The following is a 25,938-nucleotide window of genomic DNA, read 5'->3' on the forward strand; positions in this document are numbered from 1 at the left end:
CTATACTATTAACACTTGAAATGCTAACAGCATGACTACCAAGGACCTCAGGATACTAACAGGCTGCAATGGCCCTAATGAGCTCACAACATCTTTCTTCCACAACAGCTCTTTGAAACTACTTCTCTTCTTCCTTGTAGGGTTCTAGCTACCCGTGTTCAAGATCAGCTCCTGTATGGCAGGGCTGCATAACCTGGCACAGCTCAGCTGCTCTGCTGTCAGCAGCTTGGAGCAGTACCTCAGATGGCCAAACCAATGGAGCTGCCAAAGAATCAGCTGACAGACCCAGAAGCACTTGAAGGACAGCATGGGCATCACCGCTTTCACTGGTGCCGTTATCTCTGTCTATCGCTACACCACACTTCTATCCCTATTTTTGCTATCCCTATTTTTATCCCTATTTTTGCTAAACTCCACTAAAACCAGTACAGTGAGGAAGGCGGAGAAATCTTTAGTTCTGTACAGAAGTAATTACTTGAGATAACTCCTCTGCATCGTAGCTCCACGGTCTTTGTGACTTTACCTACATTAGTATTCCTGGACTCACACTGAATTCAGCCCGTGGTAAAGTTACATATTTGTGAGTCTTCAGAAAAATATAGTGTCAGAGGCTTCTGATGACTTGTATTTTAATCGCTCAACAAAAATCTATATTTACTAAGCAGAAAATTATTTCCACTAGTAATTACTAGTCCTTTCAAAATTATTACAAAAATAAAGTTATAAAAATGTATTTTAAGCATCTGCTACTGTTACTGTTAAAAAAACCACAGCAATATCAGTTAAATGGTTTTATTTTCAAAAGAAAAAATCAGCAATATAAAATATTTTGACACTATTTCTGTTTAAATACTGGTGACAGATTATGGCTCTCCTTAAATAAAGTGCTATTTTTACAAATAGATATTTAATATTTACTTTTACTGCTGTTCTAACCTCTTAATATTGAATAGATAAAGTTTATGTTGGTTAATGAAGAACGCAGCATTACTTGTCCTTTATACTCCTTCTCATAAAACCATTACATTTTCAATTTGAACTCCCTTATCTGTATCCAGTCAATAGAGGCATATTCAGTCTATATATTTTACCATGTAGAAGGTCTCATAATTTGTGGAGGTTTTCATGCCTTATTCCATACTTTTGGTGTTCTTGACTGTGCCCATGTAGGCCTGCTATGTGTCCTTCATCTATAGGCAAGAGTAGAATGAAAACATGAATCCTCTTATATGGCCATTCATTCTTCCTGCTCTTCTGGCTACGTTCTTCTCAAATCCAGTCCACTGATGACACTTAGGTTGAAGAGTTTTAAGTATATTACTGCAGAAAGTCCTATACAGGTGTAGGACTGTATATGATGTAGAAATTTTCATTCCTACACTTGGATTTACTCAGCCAGATGCCAAACTTCACCATAAGGCAAAAAAATCTTTTTTTCCAGTAACTACCTTTTAGGAGAAACAGCTTCTTGAGGTTTTATAGAGCAGCTAGGTGCTGTAAAAGAAAAAAAAAAAAAATCTGAAAAAAAATCTTGCCACCAGCAAGACTCACAGCTTTAAAAAACACAGAGTAATTCCACAACTACCAGAAACAGGCCCACGTTTCCCAATATCATTGATACACCAGACTCCAACAATTTGACCCTGTAATTCATTTTACTCATCTTAAGCTCTCTCCTGTACAGAGAAGAGGTAAAAGTCATGTGTGAAAAGGTCATCTACTGCCACAAACCTTTCCAGTATCTCTCTTTTCTCAATGTGTGCCTTTTCCTTGAATCCTGTATGATTTTTATTTGCATGTCTGTATTGGTTTGGCTCCTACTTTTACTTCTTACTCTGCAATCTCTCTGACTCCCTCCTTTGGATATTTTCCATTTGATATTTTTGACTCTGAATTCAATAGTGGAAAGTAAATGTACAAATGACTCCCCACTCTCTTCCACTTTATTCTGTCACATCTTTTAAAATACCTATACATCTATTTGAAGATACATATGTGTAAGTATGTATCAATATGCAACATACGGCAAATAATTATAGATTGACTGGTATCATATTCTTTTTTCATCATTGGTATAGTTACTCTTCATATAACTTGTATCTGGACAATATTCAGTTTATTCTTTTGGTATCTAAATCCTCCCTTTGCTCAGTGCCCCTGCTAGATGTTGTGGTGTTCTCTTTTCTTCCCACCTGTTGTAAGAGAATTGCAATGTTTAGGTGGGGGAGAGCAGCTGGTCTATACCAAGTGACAAGGCTCATCTTTTTCTTTTGAGCATTTCAATAGACTCGATGTTAGGAGGTAAACTAAGCTAAATGGCAGTTAGCTTTACTTCCAATGAATCTTTGTTAATGTTACTTTCATAATGAGGTTAAGAAATGCCCTAGGAGAAAAAGAAGACAGTGTCCTTCAGAGTATAAACCTTGGATGCTCTCTTCCTTTTTCATGTTGTTTTTGTAGAAAGGGCAAATACTGTTACAAGCCCCAGACTTGGGCATGGGAACTCCATTAACTGTTTTAATTTTTTATCACAGATCTAAAATGTAAAACTTCCGTATATACATATTTGAACTAGCACATGAGAATTTATTTCTACTCTTCTGGAAGAAATAATTTCAATTGTTTTGCTCCTTTTTTTTCCCATATAATTTCATAGAATCCACATGAGCTTCTTCAGCTTTTCGTTTCTGATTTGGCAAGCCTGTTTGAGATGCAGTGCTCTCTTCTTTGCTGTCATTTCTTTCAATGAACCTGCACACCACTGCCAGATCTGTTCAACCTCTTAATTATCCACTTGATGAATATATGAATCTTGATATCCTTCCCCTCAAAAAAAAACCCCACCCCTAAACTATTAGTTCAGTCAATTGGGCATTCAAAAAGCCTGACTTTTTTTTTTTTTTACCAAGAACCAAAAAGTTTGCCTCAAATTACAAATGTAAACATTTCCTGGGGTGACATAATTTCTTAAATCCAGTTTTCTCAGAAATCCGGACTTCATGCTTCCACTTGCTGTTTCACTGAAGTCGCAGTCCAGACCAAGGTGGAGTGTTTTGTTCCTCAGAGCAGTCATCTTGCCTCATGCCTCCATGGGCTGGTCATCTGCTCTAAATTTAAACAGTGAAGCAGCAAGCTAATTCTGTGTTTGTAGAAGCAGCAGTAGAAGTTTCTCTTTGTCAGGGACAGGGTGATTAGCACGCATTACCTATTTTTCAAGCTACAATTTATTCCCTTAAAAACTACTAAAGTGTCAAAAAACCCTGTAACATTCATTCTTGGAATGAATTAATTTTGGCAGAATTTTCTAAAGGTCACAAATTCATTTCCATTTTAAAAAGAGACAGATGAACACTCTCCATGCAAGTACTGTTTGCCTATTCAGAATACAGACAAGAACTACGGTGCCCCCGAACCTAATGGCTTACAGGTCCAGTAGCCATTGAATTACTTACACTGCAGTTAGGGCAGTCATCTGCCTTCTGCAGTTCAAGCAAGGACTGGAATATGGAGCTCCCATAGCCTAACCTAGAATCACTGGCGTGGGGTGAGGAGCATGTGGTATCAATATCATTCTGACAGAAAACAAACATATGTCAAAGCCCGTTCTTTTCTGCAAAGCAGAATCAGCTCACTTCCAGCCCCAGGGATGTCACTGGAACTGATGTACAAAAGAATCTTTCTCCCAACTGTGAGATCTATTATAACTGAAATAGTTCATCTGCCAAAACGCAAGACCACTCAACTTTTCTAAGAGCTCTTCTAGTGAGTATCACAGCGAGTTCAGAAGCAATGACTTCAGTAGGAGGTGCTCAACCAGAAGCTAGCTGAGGATACAACAAGCCAGTAACTGATTTTGAACTGCCAAAAATAAATCGAGAAGAAACTAATATCTTCTGTAAACAAGCGTGTTGTGTGAAGACAGTTAAACCATCAATCCTCTGCTTCTGATGGTCTTGCTTTTACTTTTTCTGTCTATTGTTGTTTTCCTTCTCCTGCATTCCTTAGAAGTGTAAATGCAGATAACACTGCAGTTCTCTTTTCCATTCTAGAAAACACTCATCTAGGTGCCTTCCTATTTCTATTGCCAGCCATCTCATACCAGGTTTGATGATCAGCAACAGCTCTCAACCCACTGGCAGCAGGAGAGGGGCTGAGCCTGGGCCATGTGGATTGGGGTGTTTTGCGGGGAACTGAAACTAAGTGGGCATTGGAGCTATGAATGGGGAAGGGTGTGGAAGCTGTAGACATTCGCAGGCTTGGTGATGGTAGTCGCCCTACAGACCTCCCACAATTATAAGCTACATTTCCAGAAAGTGAGGATTTAGTTTCTTTTCCCCTGCTTTTTCATTTCTGTGTCTTATGGATATACTTGGATTGTATTTCATTATCTTCTTTTCCCCCTCTATAGGCTGGAAACTTCATAAAAGCAGAGCTACACTAGCAGCCACTCCGTTTTAGGTACTGAGCTTTTAAACTTACTCAAAATACTGAGGAAATCACAGTGATAAGTGTGAAAATAGTGATACTGACACAGCTGGAAACAGGATGTTTATTATCCTGTGAGCTACATCTAGCTTTCTAAAAGGGCAAACTATGAACTGGCTTTCTTGCTAATGGTGTCTGGACAGGCTCCAAGGAAGAGCTGTAGAGAAAGCAGTGGTTGTGGACGGACCATGCAAAAAGCATAAAAATTTCACATTCTACTTTTCAAACACATCACAGGAGACAGCCAGTTACAGATGCCATCATGCCAATCAATTCTTAGAGTGTAACGAGCTAGAGAATTAAGTTCACATCAGAAAAACTAAATGTATTCACCATGGAAAAGCTTAGGAAGGTTCCCATTTCAGAAGCCTTCTTTATGTGGGAGTCCAAGATATCTTAACCTGAAGTATTGGTAAAAAAGGTTATGAAACAAATACACAAAGCAAATAATAACAAATTGCTAAGCCAGATGTGGATTAAGCAGCTGAACTGCTGAGTACAGAGAACAGGTTCTTCTTTAAATTGCCGCATAACTGAGAAGCGCTACTTTTTTTTTAACAGTGCAAGAGGAGATCCAGGGAAACTCAGACCAGTGAGATGACCAGTAGTACCAGGCAGATTAGTATAAATTATAAAAAAGAATCTGAAATTTTCTGGAAAACAATCATAAAGGGACTTGAAAAGTCTTGCCTCACCAACCTACTGGAATTCCTTGAAGGTACCAACAGTCTTGTACACAAAAGAGATTCACTTGATGCCTGGATTTTTAAAAAGCATTTAACAAAGTCCAAGACTGGCTCTTAAGACAATAAGGAAGCCACAGGGTAAAAAGACAAGTTCTTGTGTGGATAAATAACTGGCTAGGAAGGCAGAAGGTGGGAGTAAAGTGATTTTTCCCATAGCAGAGAGAATCACCACTAGCATTTCTATAGGAATCTGCACGAGGACTCAGGATATTCAATATAAGATTTTGAAAGGTCATGTACAGGGAAGTGAAAAAACTTTCCTAAGTTATCCATGTAAACAAAAAGAAAGGCAAACAGAAGACTGGCAAAACAACTTCATGAGACACCAGTGCCCAGACAATAAGATGGCAGACAAAATTTGATGAAGATAAATATGAAGTAATATGAAATAAAGCATATGGAAAAAACAGTGTTTGAGTGGCTATATGAAATGATAGACTCTGAGCTCCAACTCACTAGATAAGCTGGGTAAGAACAGATAGTTCCAATTAATACCAATTCAGTCTTCAGTAATAGCCAAAAAAAGCAGAGTACTAAAAATACCTAGGAAAGGGTGAGAAAACTGAAAATAGAGAACATAACTAAAAAACTAGCATCACTGTGTCATATGTAAAGCCATGGTATGCCTAGATTGTGAATATTGTATGCTAGGCTGGTATCTCCAAATCTGAAAGGATATAGTAAAAAAGGAAAATAGGTCAGAAAAACTATGGTATAGTGAATGATCAAGCAGCCTGTAAGTCTTCTGTCTGGAAAAAATAATATGACTGAGAAAGAGTATCACAGGTATCTGTAAAATCATCAGTGGTATGAAGGCAGTGAAGAGGGAACAGTTGTCCACTGTATCTTCTGATCCAGTGGGATAAAGCAAGAGAAGTCGGGACATGGCAAGTTCACAGCAAATGAAAGCAAGCAGCTCTTCACACCAATGTGAAATGAGACTGGATGAAAAAGCTGAATACAATTGTATGGACTTTGGATCTGACTCGGTACAGCTGCTCTTATGCTCTAAAATATTACACATTCCTCTAAATGTTCCAGAGACTGCATAAGGGTCCCACTGCTACTTTTTACAATAAAAAGCAGCTTACCTGGTGAAGAAACTTCTTTTATCTACAAGTTCTCTTCCTCTTCCTTCTCCATTAGCGTTTCTGTTGCTGTTTCACAACCAAATTATTTTGTGGAGCTCTCACACACAAAAACCCAAAAGCTAGATTTCTGATCGCAGCCTCCTTGCAGCATCTTGTCAGCTGGTCATCAGGAACAACTTGCCTCCATCCTTAAAAAATGATGTTCTCCTCAACTCCCTGCCACCATTACCATCTTTTGCTGTCTTCAAGACACCTTCAAGCTCAGTGTTAGCAAGTTGCTTGGAGACATTTTACATCTGTACATCTCTTCAATTCTTGAGTAATTTCAGTTCATTGCACCATATTATCAAATCCCAAATAGCAGCTTCTGCTCACCTAGTAATCCCTACAGAAGAGGCTCTTCAACTTTGGGATGTTACCAAGAGACATCCAGAAGTTCCCACACATGCTGACTACTGTGAGAATGGGAAGTATGCTGCATAATGCACACCGCAACACGATATAGTGGCTTTCAGCCAAGCAGACCACACAGAATACAGCAAGTAGCCCACATTGACTAGCTACACCAGCAATGCCCAGTTTTCCCCAAGACAGGACAACAGTTAGCATCTGCTTTCACATATCCAGTGATATTCAGCTGATTGAGATTGGAACAACTGGGACTTGTTCATTATCAAGGCCTCCTAAAGCATACAATACCTCAAATATTATTTAACATAACCACTAAACAAATGAAATTATTTTGTGAGTGGATGCAAGCAGCAAAATAAGCAACTGAGGGAGAGTAAGAGGCACTTTAACATGGTGAATTTCTTGAGGCTGTTCAGTGGCTTTCATGTTCCTCATAGAACACAGATCCAGAAATATACCTATGAATAGGTTTTGCCTCATTCCTTAACCTTGAGTAACAGACGCATATCTGCCTTTGGCTTAGGTAGCTGGCAGGACAGAGACAACTTTTTTATCTAGGGGTGACTGCAGTAAATGTATTCATTTGTTACAGGTCAGCACCACCTTTCTGTACATTTTGATTACAGATAGTGCATTTAAAAATGCAGTTTCTCCAGCAATGGCTAGCAATTAACAATGGTGGTTGAAATAGATGTATTCCAAAGACACTGACTATAGACAATCATATAAAAACTTGATTAATATAAATATGAAGTAATATGAAGTAAGGCATATGCACAAAACAGTGTATGAGTGGCTATACAGAACAGCAAAAGACACAGACACTCATCAATCATTAACACAGAAAGCAGTTAACTGCTTTGTTTGACACATTCTGTCTTCTAGACAGTATTAATTAAAAGTATCCATACATTATTCCATTAATTTCAGGTGCTACTTACACTGCGAATGGCCTGGAGGTCGTGTGTTACTAACACTACTCTCAAAGGAAGAGTGGAAGTTGTGTATAGTTTCTTGTAAAATCTGTCTCTCTCGTCCCTGTAAAAAGCACAATAAATTAAAATAAAGTATTCCTAAATTTATATTTGAAAAATGAATTTATTAAGAGTTCACAAAAAAATTTGTAAATATGCATGTCTATGCCCAGAGAGTCACAGCGTACTATTAGGAATAATAGCAAATCCATACTTCCCACATATGTCGAAAGCCTTGCAGTAATATTTTCCTGAAACTACAAAATAGCAATAGAAACATCTTCATCATTTTCTTCATAGCTTTATAGCATGGAGCATCATCCACCTCCTCTAATTTTCAGCCTCACCACTTCCTGCTGTTGATCTTAACTTGGGGAAAAGATCTTTATGGTTTTTTTTATCTGAGCTTCCAGTATCAGAGAGAAAATGAATCTCAAAACTGAAAAAGCAGCTGAGAAGTATCAGCAGGCCTAGTTAAAGAGATGCTCCAGTCCATAATCCCTCTGACAAGAACATTGCTCACCATATAACATCCTTAGCAAATTTGTTTATGTCACTATAAAATTAAAAGGCAGTAGAAGTGTAAGGAAAGAGAGAAGTACTATCTACCTACCACAGAGAAATCAAAAACTGTTAGGTAGAACAAAGGAGATCTTTCCTTTTACACTATATTCTAGAGCTAGACCATAGTGGATAGGTGAATTAGCATCACTGAAATCAATATTAAGTAACTGCAATATTGCCAAAGTTTATGTTACCAGTAGCTTCGGATAGAACTGTCAATACTCTGTAAAAGAGCTGTACAGTCACTGAAGTTGGAAACAGTTAATGAAAGAGAACAGGGAGTACCACAAAGGAAGATATTTTTCACTAATAAAATACATTAAATATTTTGTTTTGAAAACATTCATATGGCTTTTCTAACTAACATCTGCAACTGAATTTTGAAATGTATGATGAATTAACAATATAAGCAAACCGTGAGTTCATTTACTAAGTACAGTATTTCAAAATGTACCTTTCCTGCATTCAGTTCAGAAATAGCTGCCAAAATTTGCTGCCTTGATCCATCGGTTTTAATACCCAGCTCTTTCAGATCACCATCAGTAAGTGTAAGGAAGGCTTCCATATCCACCTGTATATTAAAGACAAGACAGGTTAAAAGTGGTGAGTTATTTTTAATTGTATAGACTTACTGTAAATATTGTGCACACAAAAACTTTTAATGAACTCCCAGCACCAAATGGCACCCACTCTACCACTCTGTTGTCAGGTTTTAAAGCTGCTGTTAATAATTCAATTAATTACGATAGTATATTAAAAATCTTAATTTTTTTTTCAGACAAGCACTATCAATACAAAATATATACTCTCCACAAAAATTCCTCCACTTACAGTAGCAGTTGGTTCAATAAGCCTAAGATTACCCTCTCCCCTGTTCCCTCCCCCCACTGCCAGCTATTTTTGGAATTTCAGAATATCATCTGTACTTTTCCAGTGTCTCCTGAGGAAAACCTAGGGTTTTTTCATATATCAGTTTTCATTACATCAACACATTCACAAGGCTGTGATAAGAACAAACATCTAAAACTTTTCACATTGATATAACCTTCACACACAGAGCATATTCATTTCTACAAAATGCTCCCTTCCCTATCATGTAGGGGCACAATAATAAGCCCAGTGTATTGTGATGCAGCTAAATCTTATGGTGCTGAATCCCAAACTCAGGACATCCTGACAGTAATGTCAATTTATTGTATGCCCATTCACTACCCTCTGCCTTCGGCGAAAAAAACACACAATTATGGCTCACATCTGATACTGTCTTAAACATTGTAGTGAATTCTTTTCAGTGATGTTTCCTTTCATCGCATCCTTCAGGCAAGCCACTGTCACAGGCCTGATCTACAATGATGCTTAGGTTCCTCAATTTAATTCTCCCGTTGCTTATTCATAGCGCAAAAAGAAGAGAAAGTAGCCATCTCTGTGACTCAAACCCTGCTGTTCTCCATCTGCAAATGAGGTTTCAGCTGTGATTCCAGAGATGATACAGTATGTTCCATAAACTGTTTAGCCACATTGGGTATAGACACATATAGAAAAATTAGAGTGTAAAAACAGAGAGGAAAAAAAAATCTGAAGCACCTATCTATATCAGAATTGCAGGTTCCATGTAAAAAGTTATTATATTAGCAGTATCCTGAAGAATGCCAGGAATATCACTTGGTCCAAGTTTCAAGGTCCTGTCTGCAGCTAGAAACGGTTGTAAAATTTTAAATTTGAGATTACGGATCACAATTCTGATGCAATGTGTGTCGCACCCTACTTTTTCTAAAACAGTAAAAAATAAATCTTTTAAAAAAGACGTACCTCTTGTTCCTCAAAAATAGGCTGATATTTCTCAAGTGACAATTTTTTAAGGATGCCAGTCAGTTCATCTATAATAATAAAGAAAAAGAAATTAAAAAAAATTAAGAGAAAATTTAAAAACCCCATGGATCAGGAAAGGTTTTAGTGATCTCTGCATTGTTAAGTGCTGAAAATATATATTTAAACATATATTCCACACAGTGATATATGATAACAAAACCTCAATCACATTTATTCTGAATCAGAAATTAAAATATTGGCTTATTGTGTTCTCATCTACTTCTATATACTGTAATCCTATCTAGTCTTACCTCGCTAGGATAACATCTTTCTGTTGTATTGCAGTTTTGTCTTCATTAAAAGGATCTTTAAAAAAAAAAACCATGAAGGACAACTTCGGCACCTCAATGCCTAAAATGCAGATGCTTTGCCCCAGACAGTTGACCCAAATCATGCAGCTTAGACAGCAAAACTCCTCAAGCAGGCAATGAACTGAATGGCGTCATGTCCATGTCATGGTTCAGGAAGCCAAAGTGTAGAGCAAGCAATCACCCAATTGCTCATTCAAAACAGTGACACAACAAGGGTATATTCTGCACTGGGTTTGTGTGGCAAGGTTTTGGTAGCAGGGGGGGCTACAGGGATGCCTTCTGTGAGAAGCTGCTAGAAGCTTCCCTTATGTCTTATACAGCCAGTGCCAGCTGGCTCCAAGATGGACTTGCCGCAGGCTATGTTATAACCCGACACATTATATTTTCTCTTCCCTGTCCAGCTTAGGAGGGGGAGTGATAAAGCAGCTTGGTGGGGACCTGGCATCCAGTCAAGGTCAACCCACCACAATCTGAACCTCTTCTCCTTAAGTGCCTGACATCTAGGCATCTTGAACACAGACAACTAAGTCCAGCTAAGATGAAACATGGGCAGAATTTAAGTTTCGTAAGCTTCGCTTCCAAAGCTAACAGCACTGGCTACTGGGTTTCCTCTCAAAATCTAAGGGAATTAAAAGTTGGAGAACCTGATAGTGACTCTTCCCACACATTTAAAATGTGATTATCCAGTTAAAAAGCGTAGTGTAGTTTTAGAATAACCTGCCATTACCTCTCTTAATTACACACTACTTCTCTCAAGATTCTGTTTATTCTTATTGCTTTGCTGTCACAAGTGACTAATTTATTTTTTTTTCCCCAGAAGTACCAAAGTGGTCAGTTAAACGAAGGAGTCAAAGTCAAAACTGAGAACATGAATGATAACATTACACAAACAAACTATATTTAATAATCTCCATATAAATTTACTTTCATTGTAAAGACATCACTATTCCATTCCCAAATACACTTTGCTTTTATTTATTTAGCTTCTTTGTCTTTTGACTGCCACTTCTTTTTAACCACCAGTAGAAACGTGAAAGAGAATCTCACTCTCTAAGCTTCTCAAAAGACATCAAGTATCTTGAGATGGACACACTTTCCTATGCACCGTTCTGGAAGCCTCCTTCTTTACATAGAAGAGCCCACAGAAAACTGAAGTGAAAAATTCTAGTTGAGCCTTACTTTCTGCTAGGGTTTTGGTTTTTTACCTCAAGGCTAATTAATCTGATATGCTTAACAGGATTTGTAAAGGTTGACACAGTTTCAGGCTAAAAGCTTTAGTACCCTAACTGTGGTTAATCCATGGGAAAAGGTAACCAGCTTTAAAAACATAGCCTCAGAACTTCTCCATGCAGTTTGATGAAAAATATCGTCTTACAGAAAGAAAATAAAAGTTTCATTAGAAGCCCTTAGATATATTATTAACCTTTTTTTTTTGTTTTAGGTTGTTAGTTAGCCGTCTCATTTTTCATCACAGTGATGTGCTAAAATTATAGGTTGTGATATGGGAAGAAACTTTTGGGATCTCTGAGCCCAGAGCCTTGTTATCATAAACTACTATAATATCTAACACTTTTCGTACAGACATAATGCTTTCAACTGTAGGCCTTTCATGTTTTTTTTTTCCTCTTTCCCTCTTCTAATTCTTGTATTATAAAGTTTGAACAAAAGCTTAAATCTCTCACTTTTACAACTCTTGCATAACATCTTGTTTCTCCTTTGCTTTTTTCCCCGAAGTCTTTCTTTTGCTCTACTCGTATTTTGTCTCCTTACTATATCCCTGGAGAAAGTAAACGTTCTCAGAGCCCTTACTACTTCTGCAACATTACTCCTACTTAGCACCTCTTTCGTATTACTCTGCAGTATTAGGGTAAGATTACCTTTCTCCAAGTTTTCAGAGCCTCCTTTTACTCTCACATGGTTTCGTCTTTCATGATTCTCTACATCACTGGTTCTCAGAATAGGGACAAGCTGTTGATGGTCCACCAAGTGGTTGCCTAAAAAGAAACCATGCACACCTCTGAACCTTGCTGCCTACTGTTCCTTCATAGTAATAGTCAAAGCAAATCAATTTTCTAATTCATTTAAGTTTACCTGAAAGAAAAAGAAAAGTTAACATTGCAACTTATTCTGATTACCGCTGGACCTGTGAGCATTTGTACTGTTGCTGCTGAATCAACTCACAGTAAGAGAAACCCTTGAATTAAAGGACCACTTAACTATGAAAACTTATAAGTACAATGAAACTAAAACTGCTTAGGCTTCTGACAACCTATCCCTCCCCTACAGAGGAAACTCAGTGTTATCATGGCAGTAGTGGTTCAGTCCCAAAGGTTGCACCCAAGCCCAAAGTCACCTCCAGGTGAGATTCTAACCATTGATAGTTTGGGGAATTCCCCCCGTTTTCCAACAGTGAGTTCTCTTCACTTTATATATTTCTAAACCGAGAACTCTTATCTCATCAAACCATCATTATAAAATGGCACTAACTAAAAATGAAAGGATTTACTCCAGCAGTCAGTACAATATGTTACAGCTAAGCCATGATAAGAGGACAGAAAGCAGGTCAAATATCACCTCTCTTTAGTGTCAAATGGAAGCACAGTGTTAATGGACAAAACTAGCATAAATGAAAAAAAAAATATTGATACTTTCAAAAAACCAAAAATAGTACAAAGTGCCTCTTGCAGAAAACAGATAAAAGGTATCTCCATCTCTTATTGAAAAGATTCCGAGACGTGTTATTTTCTTCACTTTTTTTGAGATGTTTACAGAAGAAAACAAAGTAATTGATATCCTGTTTCCAATCCAGTAACATGACTTTCTAAAATAAAGTGTTGTAATTTAGACTTAAAAGTTCAACTTAAAAGGCAGCAATCTTATTGGAAAAGTAATAACATTATTACCCTTTCTTATGGTCTAAAGTAAAAAACAAGGCCAAAATAAGGCTATTTTTGCAATTAAAAAAAAATAAATGCAACACAGCTCTCAAAAATCAGTTGCAGGTAGCTATGACTTGCTATGAATCATTTCTGTAGTGATGCGCTTCACTGCATTTATAAAAAAAGAATTTTCATTTTGAATGTGGAGAAAGTGCATTTTCTATCCTCAGCAAAGGGTGAAAAACAGGATTTAAGCCAGAAAGGGAGGAAGGAAGGAGGCCACATAAGAGTAGCCTACCTCCATGCTCTGTGCTAGCTTTGAGATGGTACCCATCTCCCTCTGAATGGAAGGGATCACAACTTTTGGGAGAGAAATAGCCACAGTTACTGCCAATCTTGCAGAAAGAAACATCAAAGTTTTTTTTCTAGAAAGAAAAAAACTTCTCATTCTCATGCAGATACACACTAATCCAGTGGAGTTATCGCTTTAAACACTTTGTGCTCTTGATAAATGAATCTCCCATAATTACAGTGACCTACTCACCATCTTCTGTAATAGTACCACTGCTGGAACCATTGCTCTTGGCCTGTCTGTGAGAAGAAGAGAGAGAGGACTCTGCATTGTGAACCTTAGGAGATGGAGAGGGTGATGGGGAAGGTGTGAGAGTTGGTGATGTGCTTTTAGATGTAGATGAAGTCCCAGATGGAGGTCTTTTGTTCATCTCCAGTTTTTGCTGTAGTTAATGATACAATAATTTCAGTTATTTTTTTTTAAAGTCTATACCTATATAGAATGTTTCAATATTACTTAAGTTGCCTGTAATTTCTGCAGAGCATGTAGAACAACTAGAAGCTTCTGCTTGATTAATATTGAAATAACTGGAGCAATATCGATTTATCCCAGGTGAGAGTCTGTCCCCTCAAATTCATAAAGGAAATTATATTTATTAAGGCTATAATTTTGGAAGAAGAAAATTGTTTCTTATAAAGCAATACTACATATAGGCACTACAATTATTCTTTTTATAAAAGCTGAAATTATCTTCACTCTGGAAACAGGTCTTTTTTCATTCAGAGATTTAAATAAATAAATTAAACCTCAGTTAAAGCTTTTCAAAGCATCATGTCATGCTGGATTAACCAGAAATACGTAGCAAGCACAAACTAAGTTTCAGGTACATTTAAATCCCTTGCTGCACTGGAAGGAAAGTTTACAGTCAACCCTTAAACTTGTTATTACCTAAGATGAGTCAAATAATTTAAAGTGAATTAAATATTTTGCAAATATTTAATATATTTGGAGGCATGGAAAACAGATTAATTACAAATGAGAAATAAGAATATATATGTACGTATATCATTCTACTCCACAGCAAGTTACTGTGCCTCGTGTCCTGAATCCCTCAATCTACCTATCACTTCACATATTTTGATGTTTGCATTATATGATCTAAAAAAAAGTCTAGGTGATTTTCTCCTGGATTTCTGAATTCAGAGTACAACTTAAAATACTTTTTTGTCAGTTAAGGCTGCTACAAGAAAAACATAAGAAAAAAGCTGAGTTGGCAAGAAGGGACAATTACAGTGGTTCCTGCCTCTCTACAATTTTGTGTCTGTGCTCTGGCATAGATTGACTTTTCTAGTTAATGAAAGAGATGCAGATTAAAAAGATAACACTTATCTGAGTGGTAACATTCTTCCATTACTTTGTCTTATGCCAGAATGTACTACCTCCTTAGCATTGCATCTGATTGGACTAGAAGTAATGTAGCACCAAACAAATTTGAGAGGTTTCTGAAAAGCATCATGAACTCATTTTAATTTTTTGTCCCTTACTATATTCCCAAACTTCCCTATATTCTATTATTGGCCATCTGTGTTTCAGGATGGTCTTCCCTCCCTCTCTAGTGCCTTGTCTGCATTTATTTAAATTAAATCACCCTGTAAACTGTTATTCAGTTTTTCTTTTGCTTTCTTTAAGGCTTGTAAAATTGGACCTCTCATAGATAACTTTTACAAAACTCATCAGTGTAACATCGCTGCATTTTCAGATAAGCTATTTCCAAGTTCAGACAGCATGATCCTAATGGCAGGGCACAAGTACTTCCATAATGGATACAGATGTTATATTTTCAGCATTTACGTTGTTGATTACAACAACAAAGTAGGCTGTTTAAGCTTTTGCAGCCAGTGTGGATCTCTATGTGACTGTGTACTCCTGAGAGACACTGATGTCCCAAAAATCACCTCAGACGTGATACATGAACATCTATAATAAGATCCACACTGATTACATGTTTTGTTACTGGTGGACACACTGAAATTAATCTAAACATCTAAGCAAAGAGCACGGAAAGAGTTGTGCCTTTCCAATGCACTGGCATAACTTCTACTTAAAAATCTTTTCAATCGTATGATGAACTGCCTTCACAGAAGGTTACCTGCAGGGCGTCACATCTCACTACTTCGTTATCCCCTAATGTCTTCCACTGTGAGTGTGAATAATAGTTGAACTTCTCAGTGCCAGTATTGTTTTAACAACAGGCCCCAAGATCTGCAGCTCAAAGGCACAAGTATTTTCTCTTAATATGCTAACTAATGTAACTGGAGAAAAATAGTATTTCTGAGGGCACACAAGGAGCTCTTCTGAAATTATTTCCAAGATTAAAACAAGCCGAGAGGGACTGCCAAGAGTTTAATTAGAAATATATTGGCCAGACCACCTCTGAACAAAAAAGCATTTGGTAGCTGTTCAGTAAAGGAGACTTTAATGAAGGAAAAGGACAATAAAGTGGCTTTGTCTACAGGAAAGAAAGAGACAGATCACTTATAACCCAGGGAGCAGTTATGTGGACTAGAAAGGGAGAAAAGATTATCATGTGCCAAAGAACCAATATGAGTCCATAACTTTGGGGGCCCAGCAGTTATGTATTTTAGCTCCCAATCTCATCTTGAAAAGCAACCAGTAGTCCCTTCAGAACCAGCACTGATAGATCAAAGACAAAGTGACTGTTCATGGAAACTGTTTTGGCATTGGTAGTTGCACGCTTTTCTTTTTCTGATTTTTGTCCTCCAGAAATTTCAATTAAATCACTAAACAACTTTGCTTTCTGTTGCCATATAAGACATCACACAACAAGACAGCAAATGTAATAATTTTACACTATAGCCATTCTTGTTTCTTCAGACAAAATCTCAAGAAGACTCTCATGAAAAGACGCAAAGAAAACAAAACAAAGTAAAATGAGCTGTCTGGAGATTACACAAGCAAAAAAAGTTGAGAAATTTTGCTCTTGGTCATGTCTTCTAACATCTTCAGACTACTAGACACTAGAATTAAAAACCCAAATGATGTGCTTGCTTTCTTTTGCTCTCTGAAACATAATGTTTCCCTGTGTGAATAAACCTATACATTTCACAACAGTGTATCACATCTTCTGTTACGATGCTGTTTTCTAACTTGTCTCTCTGCAGATGTTGAAGATCTAGAATCTTAATCCTTAAAAATTTTGTACAAAGTAGTTGTTAACTTCAAAGTACATACATAAACATGGGCAGGTCATGAGGGTAAAGCTATTCCAGGAAATTGGTAGGTAAGTCAGCGCAGATAATACAGCCTGCACTCAGGAACAAAACCTGACTTTGGTCAACTCAGTGTTCATACTATTTAATACCTTGTGGAGCTGACTGGATACACATATATTGTTGTAGTGGACACATCCTGGTACAAATTACCTCATGTTCTGCACTCAGGTTGTGCCTTTGGAGGGAAACTAGCTATACCACTTCAGAGGAAAGCCCAGGAATAACTAACATAAAAGACTGGACTCAATCAGGGCCACAGAGAGAAATAATGAGAAACCAAAATAACAGTGCAGATCTACCCTAAGATCAAGTATTACATTTACTGTTTTAAAAATAGAGCAAAATTAATAATAAATCAAAATCACATTTTACTATCAGTTCTGATCTTTTGTAGACTTGTAAAGAAAAGGAAGGTTTGTGGAGCCGAAAAGTTTCCACTACTGTAACAGAAATTCATTAATTTTAGGCCATGTAATCTCATACAGTTATATTTACCAACCATCCATGACTGAGACATGACCTATTAAGATCGGTCAATTTGGAAGTACAAAAATTTACATTTCTCTGTACCTTTACGTGTCCATTGCCAACAACTTGAGCACACTGCAAATCAGAGAGGGTCGACGAAGGAGCTGACTGGACTGGACTATGCTGCTGGCTGGGTTTCTGTTCAGGTAAGCCAGCTGCTTTTCTTCTTTGGGCTGCAATCTGAGACAAAACATTATCTGCACTGCCACCTAAGAAAAAAATAAAATAAAAACAGAGTCAAGGACACCATAATTTTAAAATATTTGTAAATTCTAAATTAATCTCTCTCCATGATTCACTTTCTTTTAAAAACTGACTGGGTGAAGTAAGAGAGAGAACTGTAAGGTTCAGATCCGTTCAGCAGCTTTCAGAAAAGGGAACAAAAATCAACTGCAGGAAAAGAGAGAAGCCAGCCTTGTCTGTACACACACAGAGCTGATTCTCATGCTCTTTGGACATAGGTTTCATGAGCTGCTTCACCATATTGTCTTTAGAGCTGCCAGATACAATGTTTACAGCTTTGTTTTTAATTCAAAACCAATTTTAAAGAAAAAGTAAGCAGCATGGGTAAGAAAAAGACTCAGCTCTACAACATGTACGTTGAACATGTCAACATGACATGAAGAAGCATCCAACTAATCCATGGTGGGTGGACTCAATAAAATCAACATTTTTTTTTTTTTTTCTGAGACAGGGACTAATCTATGAGACTTCTCCAACAGATGTGAGGCTTTTGTTCCCTTATGTAGGTGTCCAAAGTCCAATCCTTTTCCAACAAAATTTATAGATGTTTTCCTTATACAGCAGTAAAAGCCCTCAGAAAAGGTTTGATATCTTCTACTATCATCGCAAACACTAGTTTTTCAGCTGAACCAAATTCAAATTACTTTCTTATTAAAAATCATACAATGGTTTGGGTTGGAAGGGACCTTAAAGATCATCTAGTTCCAATGCCCCTGCCATGCGCAGGAACACCTTCCACTAGACCAGGTCACTCAAAGCCACATCGAAGCAGGCCTTGAATGTTTTCAGGGATGGGACATCTACCACCTCTCTGGGCAACCTGTTCCCATGCCTCACTACTCTCATAGTAGACAATTTCTTCCTTGTATCTAGTCTAAATCTACCCTCTTTCACTTTAAGGCTATCACTACCTGCCCTTGTCAAAAGTTCCTCTCCAGTTTTCTTGTAGGCCCCCTTGAGGTACTGGAAGGCTGCTATAAGGTCTCCCTGGAGCCTTCTCTTCTCCAGGCTGAACAGCCCCAACGCTCTCAGTCTGTCTTCACAGAAGAGCTGCTCCAGCCCTCTGATCATCTTTGTGGCCCTCCTCTGGAGTCGCTCCAACAAACCTATGCCTTTCTTATGCTGGGGGCCCCACAGCTGGATGCAGTACTCCAGGTGGGGTCTCACAAGAGCAGAGTAGAGGGAAAGAATCACTTCCCTCAACCTGCTGGCCATGCTTCTTTTGATGCAGCCCAGAATGTGGTTGGCCTTCTGGGCTGAAAGCACACACTGCCAGCTCATGTTGAGCTTCTTTTCACCAGTACCCCCAAGTCCTTCTCCTCAGGGCTGCTCTCAATTCATTCTCCGTCCAGCCTGTATTTGTGCTTGGGATTGCCCCAATCAATGTGCAAGGCCTTGCACTTGGTCTTGTTGAACTTCATGAGGTTCACACAGGCCCACCTCTGTAGCCTGTCAAGGTCCCTCTGGATTGCACCCCTTCCCTCCAGTGTGTCGACTGTACCACACAGCTTGGTGTCATTATCAAACTTTCTGAGGGTGCACTCTATCCCACTGTTCATGTCACAAAGAAAGATGTCAAACAGCACAGTGCCAATACCAATGCCAGAGGAACCCCACTTCTCACCGATCTCCACTTGGACATTGGAGCCATTGACCACAACTCATAGAGTGCGACCTTCCAGCCAACTCCCTATTCACCAAGTGGTCCGTCTGTCAAATCCACATCTCTCCAGTTTAGAGACAAGGATGTTGTGCGGGACAGTGTCAAATGCTTTGCACAAGTCCAGGTAGATGATATCACTCATTCTTTCCTTATCCACCAAGAATGTATCCTTGTTGCAGAAAGCCATCAAATTTGTCAGGCACAAATTGCCTTTAGTGAAGCCATGTTGGCTGTCACCAATCACCTCCTTTATTTCCCACATGCCTTAGCATAGTTTCCAGGAGAATCTGCTCCATAATCTTCCCAGGCACAGACGTGAGAATGACTGTCCTGCAGGGTCTTCCTCTTTTTCTCTTTTTAAAAATGGGGGTTATATTTCCTCTTTTCCAGTCAGCGGGAACCTCACAGGACTGCCATGACTTCTCAAATATGATGGATCATGTCTTGGCAACTTCATCCACCATTTACCTCAGACCTGCAGATGCATCTCATCAGGTCCCATGGACTTGTATACCTTCAGGTTCCTTAAATGGTCTTCAACTTGATCTTCTCCTACAATGCCCAGTCCTTCATTCTCCCAGTCCCTGCTTTTGCCTTCTGGGACTCGGGCAGCGTGGCTAGAGCACTTGTCAGTGAAGACTGAGGCAAAAAAGAGTTGAGTACCTCAGTCTTCTCTATATCCTGGTTAGCTAGCTATCCCATTTCCTTCCACAGAGGGCACATATTTTTCCTGGTCTTCCTTTTATCCCCAACATACCTAAAGAAGCTTTTCTTGTTGTTTGTGACATCCCTGGCCAGATTTAATTCGATAAGGGCTTTAGCTTTCTGATAACCCCATCCCTGGCTGCTCAGACAATCTCTCTATATTCCTCCCAGGCTACCTGTCCCTGTTTCCATTCTCTGTAAGCTTCTTTTTTGTTTTTAAGTCGGTCCAGGAGCTCCTTGTTCATCCATGCAGGTCACCTGGCATTTTTGCCTGACTTTCTCTTTGTTAGACTGCTTCGTTCCTGAGTTTAGAGGTGATCCTTGAACATTAACCAACTTTCTTGGGCCCCTCTTCCCTTCAGGGCTTTATCCCATGGTACTTCGCCCAGCAGATCCCTGAAGAGGCCAAAGTCTGCTCTCCTGAAGTCCAGGGTAAAGACCTTGCTGCACTCCTTCCTTGCTGCCTTAAGGATCTTGAACTCCACCAAGGCTGCCCTTGAGCTTCACATTCCCCACCACTCCCTCCTTGTTGGTGAGAACAGGGTCCAGCAAAGCACCTCTCCTCACTGGCTCCTCTATCACTTGGAAAAGGAAGTTATCACCCACGCATTCCAGGAACCTCTTGGATTGCTTGTGCCCTGCTGTCTTGTCCCTCCAACAGATATTGGGGTGACTGAAATCCTCCAGGAGGACCAAGGCTTGTGACCATGAAGTTGTTCCTATCTGCCTGTAGAGGGCCTCATCCACTCGATCTTTCCGGTCAGGTGGCCTGTAGCAGATCCTCACTATAACGTCTCCTGTCCCTGCCTTCCCTTTAATCCTGAACCATAAGCTCTCTGTCAGCTCCTCATCCATCCCCAGGTGAAGCTCCATGCACTCCAGCTGGTCACTGACATAGAAGGCAACACCCCCTCCTCATCTCCCCTGCCTGCCCTTCCTAAAGAGCCTATATCCATTCATTCCAACACTCCAGTCATAGGAGCCATCCCACCACATCTCCGTGATGCCAATAAGATCATAGCCCTGCAGGCGTGAACATGTCTCTAACTCCAGCATGGTACCTGATCTGTTATGCAGTTCACCTCCATGCCTGTTAATTCCCGCAATGTTATTGGATCCACCAGAAGAATGGGGAGAATGGTTGAAGTTGTTGGAATTTGAAGGAGATGCAGGTCTTCTTGCAAATGCTGGTAATTTCACTGGTCTAGTACCTTTGCTAACAGATGTCTGTAAAACAAAAAGAAAAATAAATTTCATCTTTCTTATTTGAGCAAAACAAAATTCAAACTTCTAACTACTATTTTAGGTATCATAAGTTCTGAAACTTCCACTGAAAAACAAAAGAGATTTCAGAAATAATCTTATTTTACATATACAAATATACTGAATATATATTTATATAAATATATATATTGAGTATATATATTCAACAAAATAAATGACACCATAATAAAGGCATTAATCCTCCTTAACCTTTGGCCAACACAAAATGAGCCTATACAACGCACCTGAGATATGATATACACAATATTACAAGTTTGGAGGGGGAAATAATAACACGAAAATGTCTTTCCCACAAAATCCTGGTTTTGTTTCTCCCATCTTACAAAACAGCTGCTACTTATTTCTCAGCCATCATATCCCTGTTTTTTACTAACCAAGCTGCAAGAAGTGACACGAACTTTCTCTCTTTACACTTAAAAAAGAAAGACAGAAAAATTCCTCCTAAAGTGTCTTCATTGTCCCATTTCTAGAAATGACAAGAAATGCAGTTCTGGACTAGTAAAATAAACTCTTCTCTATGCTCAGCTCTTAGAGTCTAAAGCCAGGCAAGTAAGCACTTCTCCTTTTTCTCCTACTAACTGTGAAATGTAAGGTTGCCAAGGTTGTTTTACTTCCTGTCTCAAGTTTTGTGTTTTCACTAACAACACTCTAGAATGAGGCAAACTCCTTCTATAAAAAATAGAATTTATTCAGACTTTTTCCCTTTTTGCAGTAGTCGCACTTTAAGGCTGTATGCCTTCAAGCCCACTTGATCACTAATTGCTACAATTTTATCTATTATTAATCTTTCAGAATGTTATGTCTGTATATTTATGTCTCACTGATATTTATTTCCTCCCCACCAGTTCCTAAAAACACAGAAACTTTCTTTCTTTTCTTCTGCCCCTAGTCTTGTTCCAAACCAGAGCAGTTTCCAGCACACTCCAGTGACTGTACCTACTTTGGCAACTAAAATATACAGGTGGAACCATCAGCCACTTTAGCAGTTTCCAGCGAATTCATTTGCGCTAGACATTATTCTAGTTAACAGCAAACAAGTAGTTTCACTTCATACAAACCTTTTTTTCCATTTATGTTCCTTCCATAGAGATATGCATTCTTCCTAAACAGTAAAGCTTAAAGGGACAAGCCTCCCAAACTGAGACAGTGGGTTTAAAGTAATTTGTAATCAGAAAAACAGGGTGGCTCACCAGTCAGCATGGCCTGGACATAATACAGTATTTTCATACACGTTTTGTTTGCTTACTATATCAGAGTTCCCACTGCTGTTAAAATCGTGCTTGATCGCTCTCTGTGGCCAGGCAGTTCTCATCTGTTCAGCTTTGCCGTCTTTGCTGATGCGTGTTCGGTCAGAATTCCAAAGCTCAAAACTTGAGGGCGGCAAGAAAGGGGGTATCACTGCTTTCAGTTTATCGCTGGGCAGCCTGGTAAATGGAGCACTACTTCTCAACTGAGAGAGGGAAATAAAGAAAGGGAAAAAGAAAATAACCTCTTCTTAAGAAAGATTACTGGGAGCTGATGATGCAGTTTCAAAATTGTAAGTTAAACAAAAAGATGAAGACAAATGCATTTTTAAACAAAATAAAACAGAAACGAGAACATAAAAGTAGCGTTGGTGAAGATGTACAACACAGAATAACAGAGAGAATCCAGTGGATGTTCTGGCACCTGTCAGTATGCTCATTCATTTAATATAATTAATGTAGTTCATTAAGTGGCAGAAACTGTCTATCTTCCTTCACTGCATTGAGTCTTGCTTCAAATTGATTTTAACGGGAATGTTAACAACTAATTTCCAAAGAAATAACAAGATAGTCCTCTATGTATTCCCAGATAGCACACCTGGAAACAGTGAACAATTGCCTGTTCGTGCTGTATATGTTCTCCAGAAAGACAAAAAAGCAACATAACTGATTTGGCTGCCTGGAGTTCTGTCAGTCAGTTGTATCAATAGAACAGTTACTCAATCTTCTTAAAAAAAACCATAAAGGATAACCAGTTAAATTAATGACATCTCCAGGGAGTAAGCTGTAGGGAAATTTAAAGCTACAGCATAAAAAAGGAGAAATAGGATAATACAAATAAACATCCCGAACTAAATATTTCATGGTTGCCTCTACTAGTAATTCCTCACTTCACGTTGTAGCATGTTCCATCCAAGTCTTCTCCATAGTGTACTGCTTGTAAGCAACTAATCAGCTGTTCCATCTATTTTACTAATTCATTGTTGATTATACAAAGGTATGGATAACTCTTCAAAAACATCAGTACTTGTCAACAGCTTCCATACCACCCTACTTGTAGTACTTCCCAGTCTAAGAACTACTGATGTAACACAGCTTCGCAGTTCTTGTCTAGTGACTGTCAACAAATGATAGCTCTCAAATGGTGACTTTGATAGGAAGTAAAAACAAACAAACAAAAAAGTAAAAGTGAGGTGCATGATCTTCTGAATTGGGCTGAACACACCAAGAACATTGCAACATACCATGGTTGTCAATAATTCATCATCCTTTCCTCCTTTTGCAGTATTTACACCTGAAAAATATATAAATGTTTTACTGTTTACATGCTCCTACTTTTGTCCTCAGCAATAGCTTATTGTTTTCAAACATTCAACAGTAAGTGCACAAAACCAAGATTTCCAGTGACACTGTCACATACCTAAAATAAATTAAGCCAATAGTCTTATTTTACATCACAAACTGTGGGGGTTTTGCATGAAGAGTTGTACAATTTCAGCAGACATGCTTTACGATTTGGGCTTTTCCAATCTCTTTCTTCTCAGAATTATTTATTTATTTGTTTAAATAAATTTTTCTTCATTACATAGATTAGTTTATCAAAGATAGTAACAACTTTTGAGTGACCTGTCTCTACTGTCCAATTTAATGGTGCTTGCTACACAACAGTAACATTATTGTTATAATAATTGTTCTGTAATAATTGCATTGTAATAATTGTTATGTTATTATTGCTATATTAGCATTTTCCTGCTTAAATGATGCTGTGCTCACCATCAAGCATGACCAACAGTCAGGAGTACAAACATCTCTCTCTATATATGCTAGAAATATACTACATGTCTTTTCAGTTATATTAAGCTAACTAAAAACTAAATCAATAAATTAGAAATAGTATCATCTTGACTACCCCATGAGAGCTCACTTCCCACAAGACAACTCTGGCTTTACCACTACCTTTGTTATTTGTGATCCGAGCTGTAGCAGCATCAAGGTTTCCAGAGGTGTCCGTATCACTCTGTGAAACTGCTTTTATGGTGGAATTTAATGATGGTTCGGGCTCATCAGGAAAAGGCACAAATTGATTGGAAGGAAATCCATGGCGCAATGTCTGTGTCAACTTCAGCTTGCGGAATCGATTGGACATCCTGCTCCACCAGGACTAGATTGATAAGAAGACACAACAATTTAGTTCCAACTACAAGAAAAAAAAAAGAGGAAAAGAGATGTACAATTAAGTAATCCTTACTGCAGTGACAAAGCTGTCAAGGAGTTTTTGAGATAAATAAACTACACAGCAATACTAAAATGGTTTGCAATTATCAACAGACTCCTTCACCATAATTTGTATGCAGAAGATTAATCTCTTTCCTCGTTTTTCATCTGGCAAATGGCTTACAATATTTTTCCACGCTTTCTGGAAAGGGGGGGTAGGTAAAAGTATTAGGGCAATTTGAATAGGAAATTTTCACAGCTACATGGCAAATATTTAATCTTCTCATTAACTTTCAATTTCACCATCCATTCTTACACTCTCTGGCATCAACCAACCAGCAGTATATTTTCTGCTTTTTGGAGGCGCACATAGAAGTTTATCTGATCTGCATGAAAGCCTCTCCTTAAAAAATCAGTGTCAAACTGGTAGAGTTCTTATAGTATTCCTGTCAAACTAAAGATCCACAATCCAGACAGTGCTGCTACACAAATAACTTAAACCCCACCAGACTTGAGACTATAAACTGAAAAAGAGTCAGGCAAGGAAATACCAGCTGTGAAAACAACACAAACCTTAGGACTACTGCACCTACCACCTCCATCTATACAGGTATCACATATGTGGAAACTATTACACAAGGGGACCATCTTTGCTTAAAACAAAATTTATCCAAATATTTACAGACTTACAAATTTTCACAGGCAGACAGTGCATGATGCTTCAAGTATTTAGCAGGACATTTCTCTAGACTACACAAGACGTACAGGCTGTGTTAAGAAGACCTATGCAATCTGTATTAAAGATTATGTGGCTTGTAGGTAAATCAGTCAGATTATAAATATCTTCTGATTATTTCTTAGTAAAGATGCTTCTTCTCCTTCTGGAACACTTTAAAAAATAATAAAGTCATGTAAAAGTGATGATACCGCATCAAGGCAGCTTTACGTGATATCCAATCTAGATAACACAATTTCCTAGTTTACTCTTTATTCTTCGCTATTCCTTCTCACCACACATATTCCCCTCTCTCTTTGACATTTAACATTTTCCAACGGCTTACTGATTTATGTCTTCCCAACTGTCATGCAGTAGAACTAAGAAGTATAAACTGCAAACTTACTCCCTGCAAATCAATCTCTCT

General features: G+C 38.3%; 1 protein-coding gene across 3 annotated transcripts in view; it reads right to left on the reverse strand.

The window, feature by feature from the left end:
* Positions 1-778: 778 nt before the first annotated feature.
* The window catches only part of ANKS6 (ankyrin repeat and sterile alpha motif domain containing 6), a 47,562-nt gene continuing 22,402 nt past the window's right edge, over positions 779-25,938 (reverse strand). Inside the window, exons 7-19 of one of the 3 annotated variants that reach the window (XR_015257658.1) lie at positions 24,539-24,743; positions 23,827-23,876; positions 22,585-22,788; positions 21,116-21,281; positions 17,486-17,652; positions 13,875-14,064; positions 12,329-12,445; positions 10,081-10,148; positions 8,726-8,842; positions 7,675-7,771; positions 6,323-6,707; positions 4,819-4,886; positions 779-1,494 (exon numbers count right to left, since the gene is read on the reverse strand). Coding sequence is in view for 1 of the 3 variants with exons in the window: in XM_086740478.1 (XP_086596604.1) it covers positions 1,445-1,494; positions 7,675-7,771; positions 8,726-8,842; positions 10,081-10,148; positions 12,329-12,445; positions 13,875-14,064; positions 17,486-17,652; positions 21,116-21,281; positions 22,585-22,788; positions 23,827-23,876; positions 24,539-24,743 (1,431 nt within the window). In the remaining 2 variants the exon portion in view is untranslated. The remainder of the gene's footprint in view (positions 1,495-4,818; positions 4,887-6,322; positions 6,708-7,674; positions 7,772-8,725; positions 8,843-10,080; positions 10,149-12,328; positions 12,446-13,874; positions 14,065-17,485; positions 17,653-21,115; positions 21,282-22,584; positions 22,789-23,826; positions 23,877-24,538; positions 24,744-25,938) is intronic. The other 2 variants (XR_015257659.1, XM_086740478.1) reach the window with 2 other exon arrangements.

Source organism: Chlamydotis macqueenii, chromosome 2 (genome assembly GCF_036417535.1).
Source record: "Chlamydotis macqueenii isolate bChlMac1 chromosome 2, bChlMac1.mat, whole genome shotgun sequence".
Lineage (NCBI taxonomy): Eukaryota > Metazoa > Chordata > Aves > Otidiformes > Otididae > Chlamydotis > Chlamydotis macqueenii.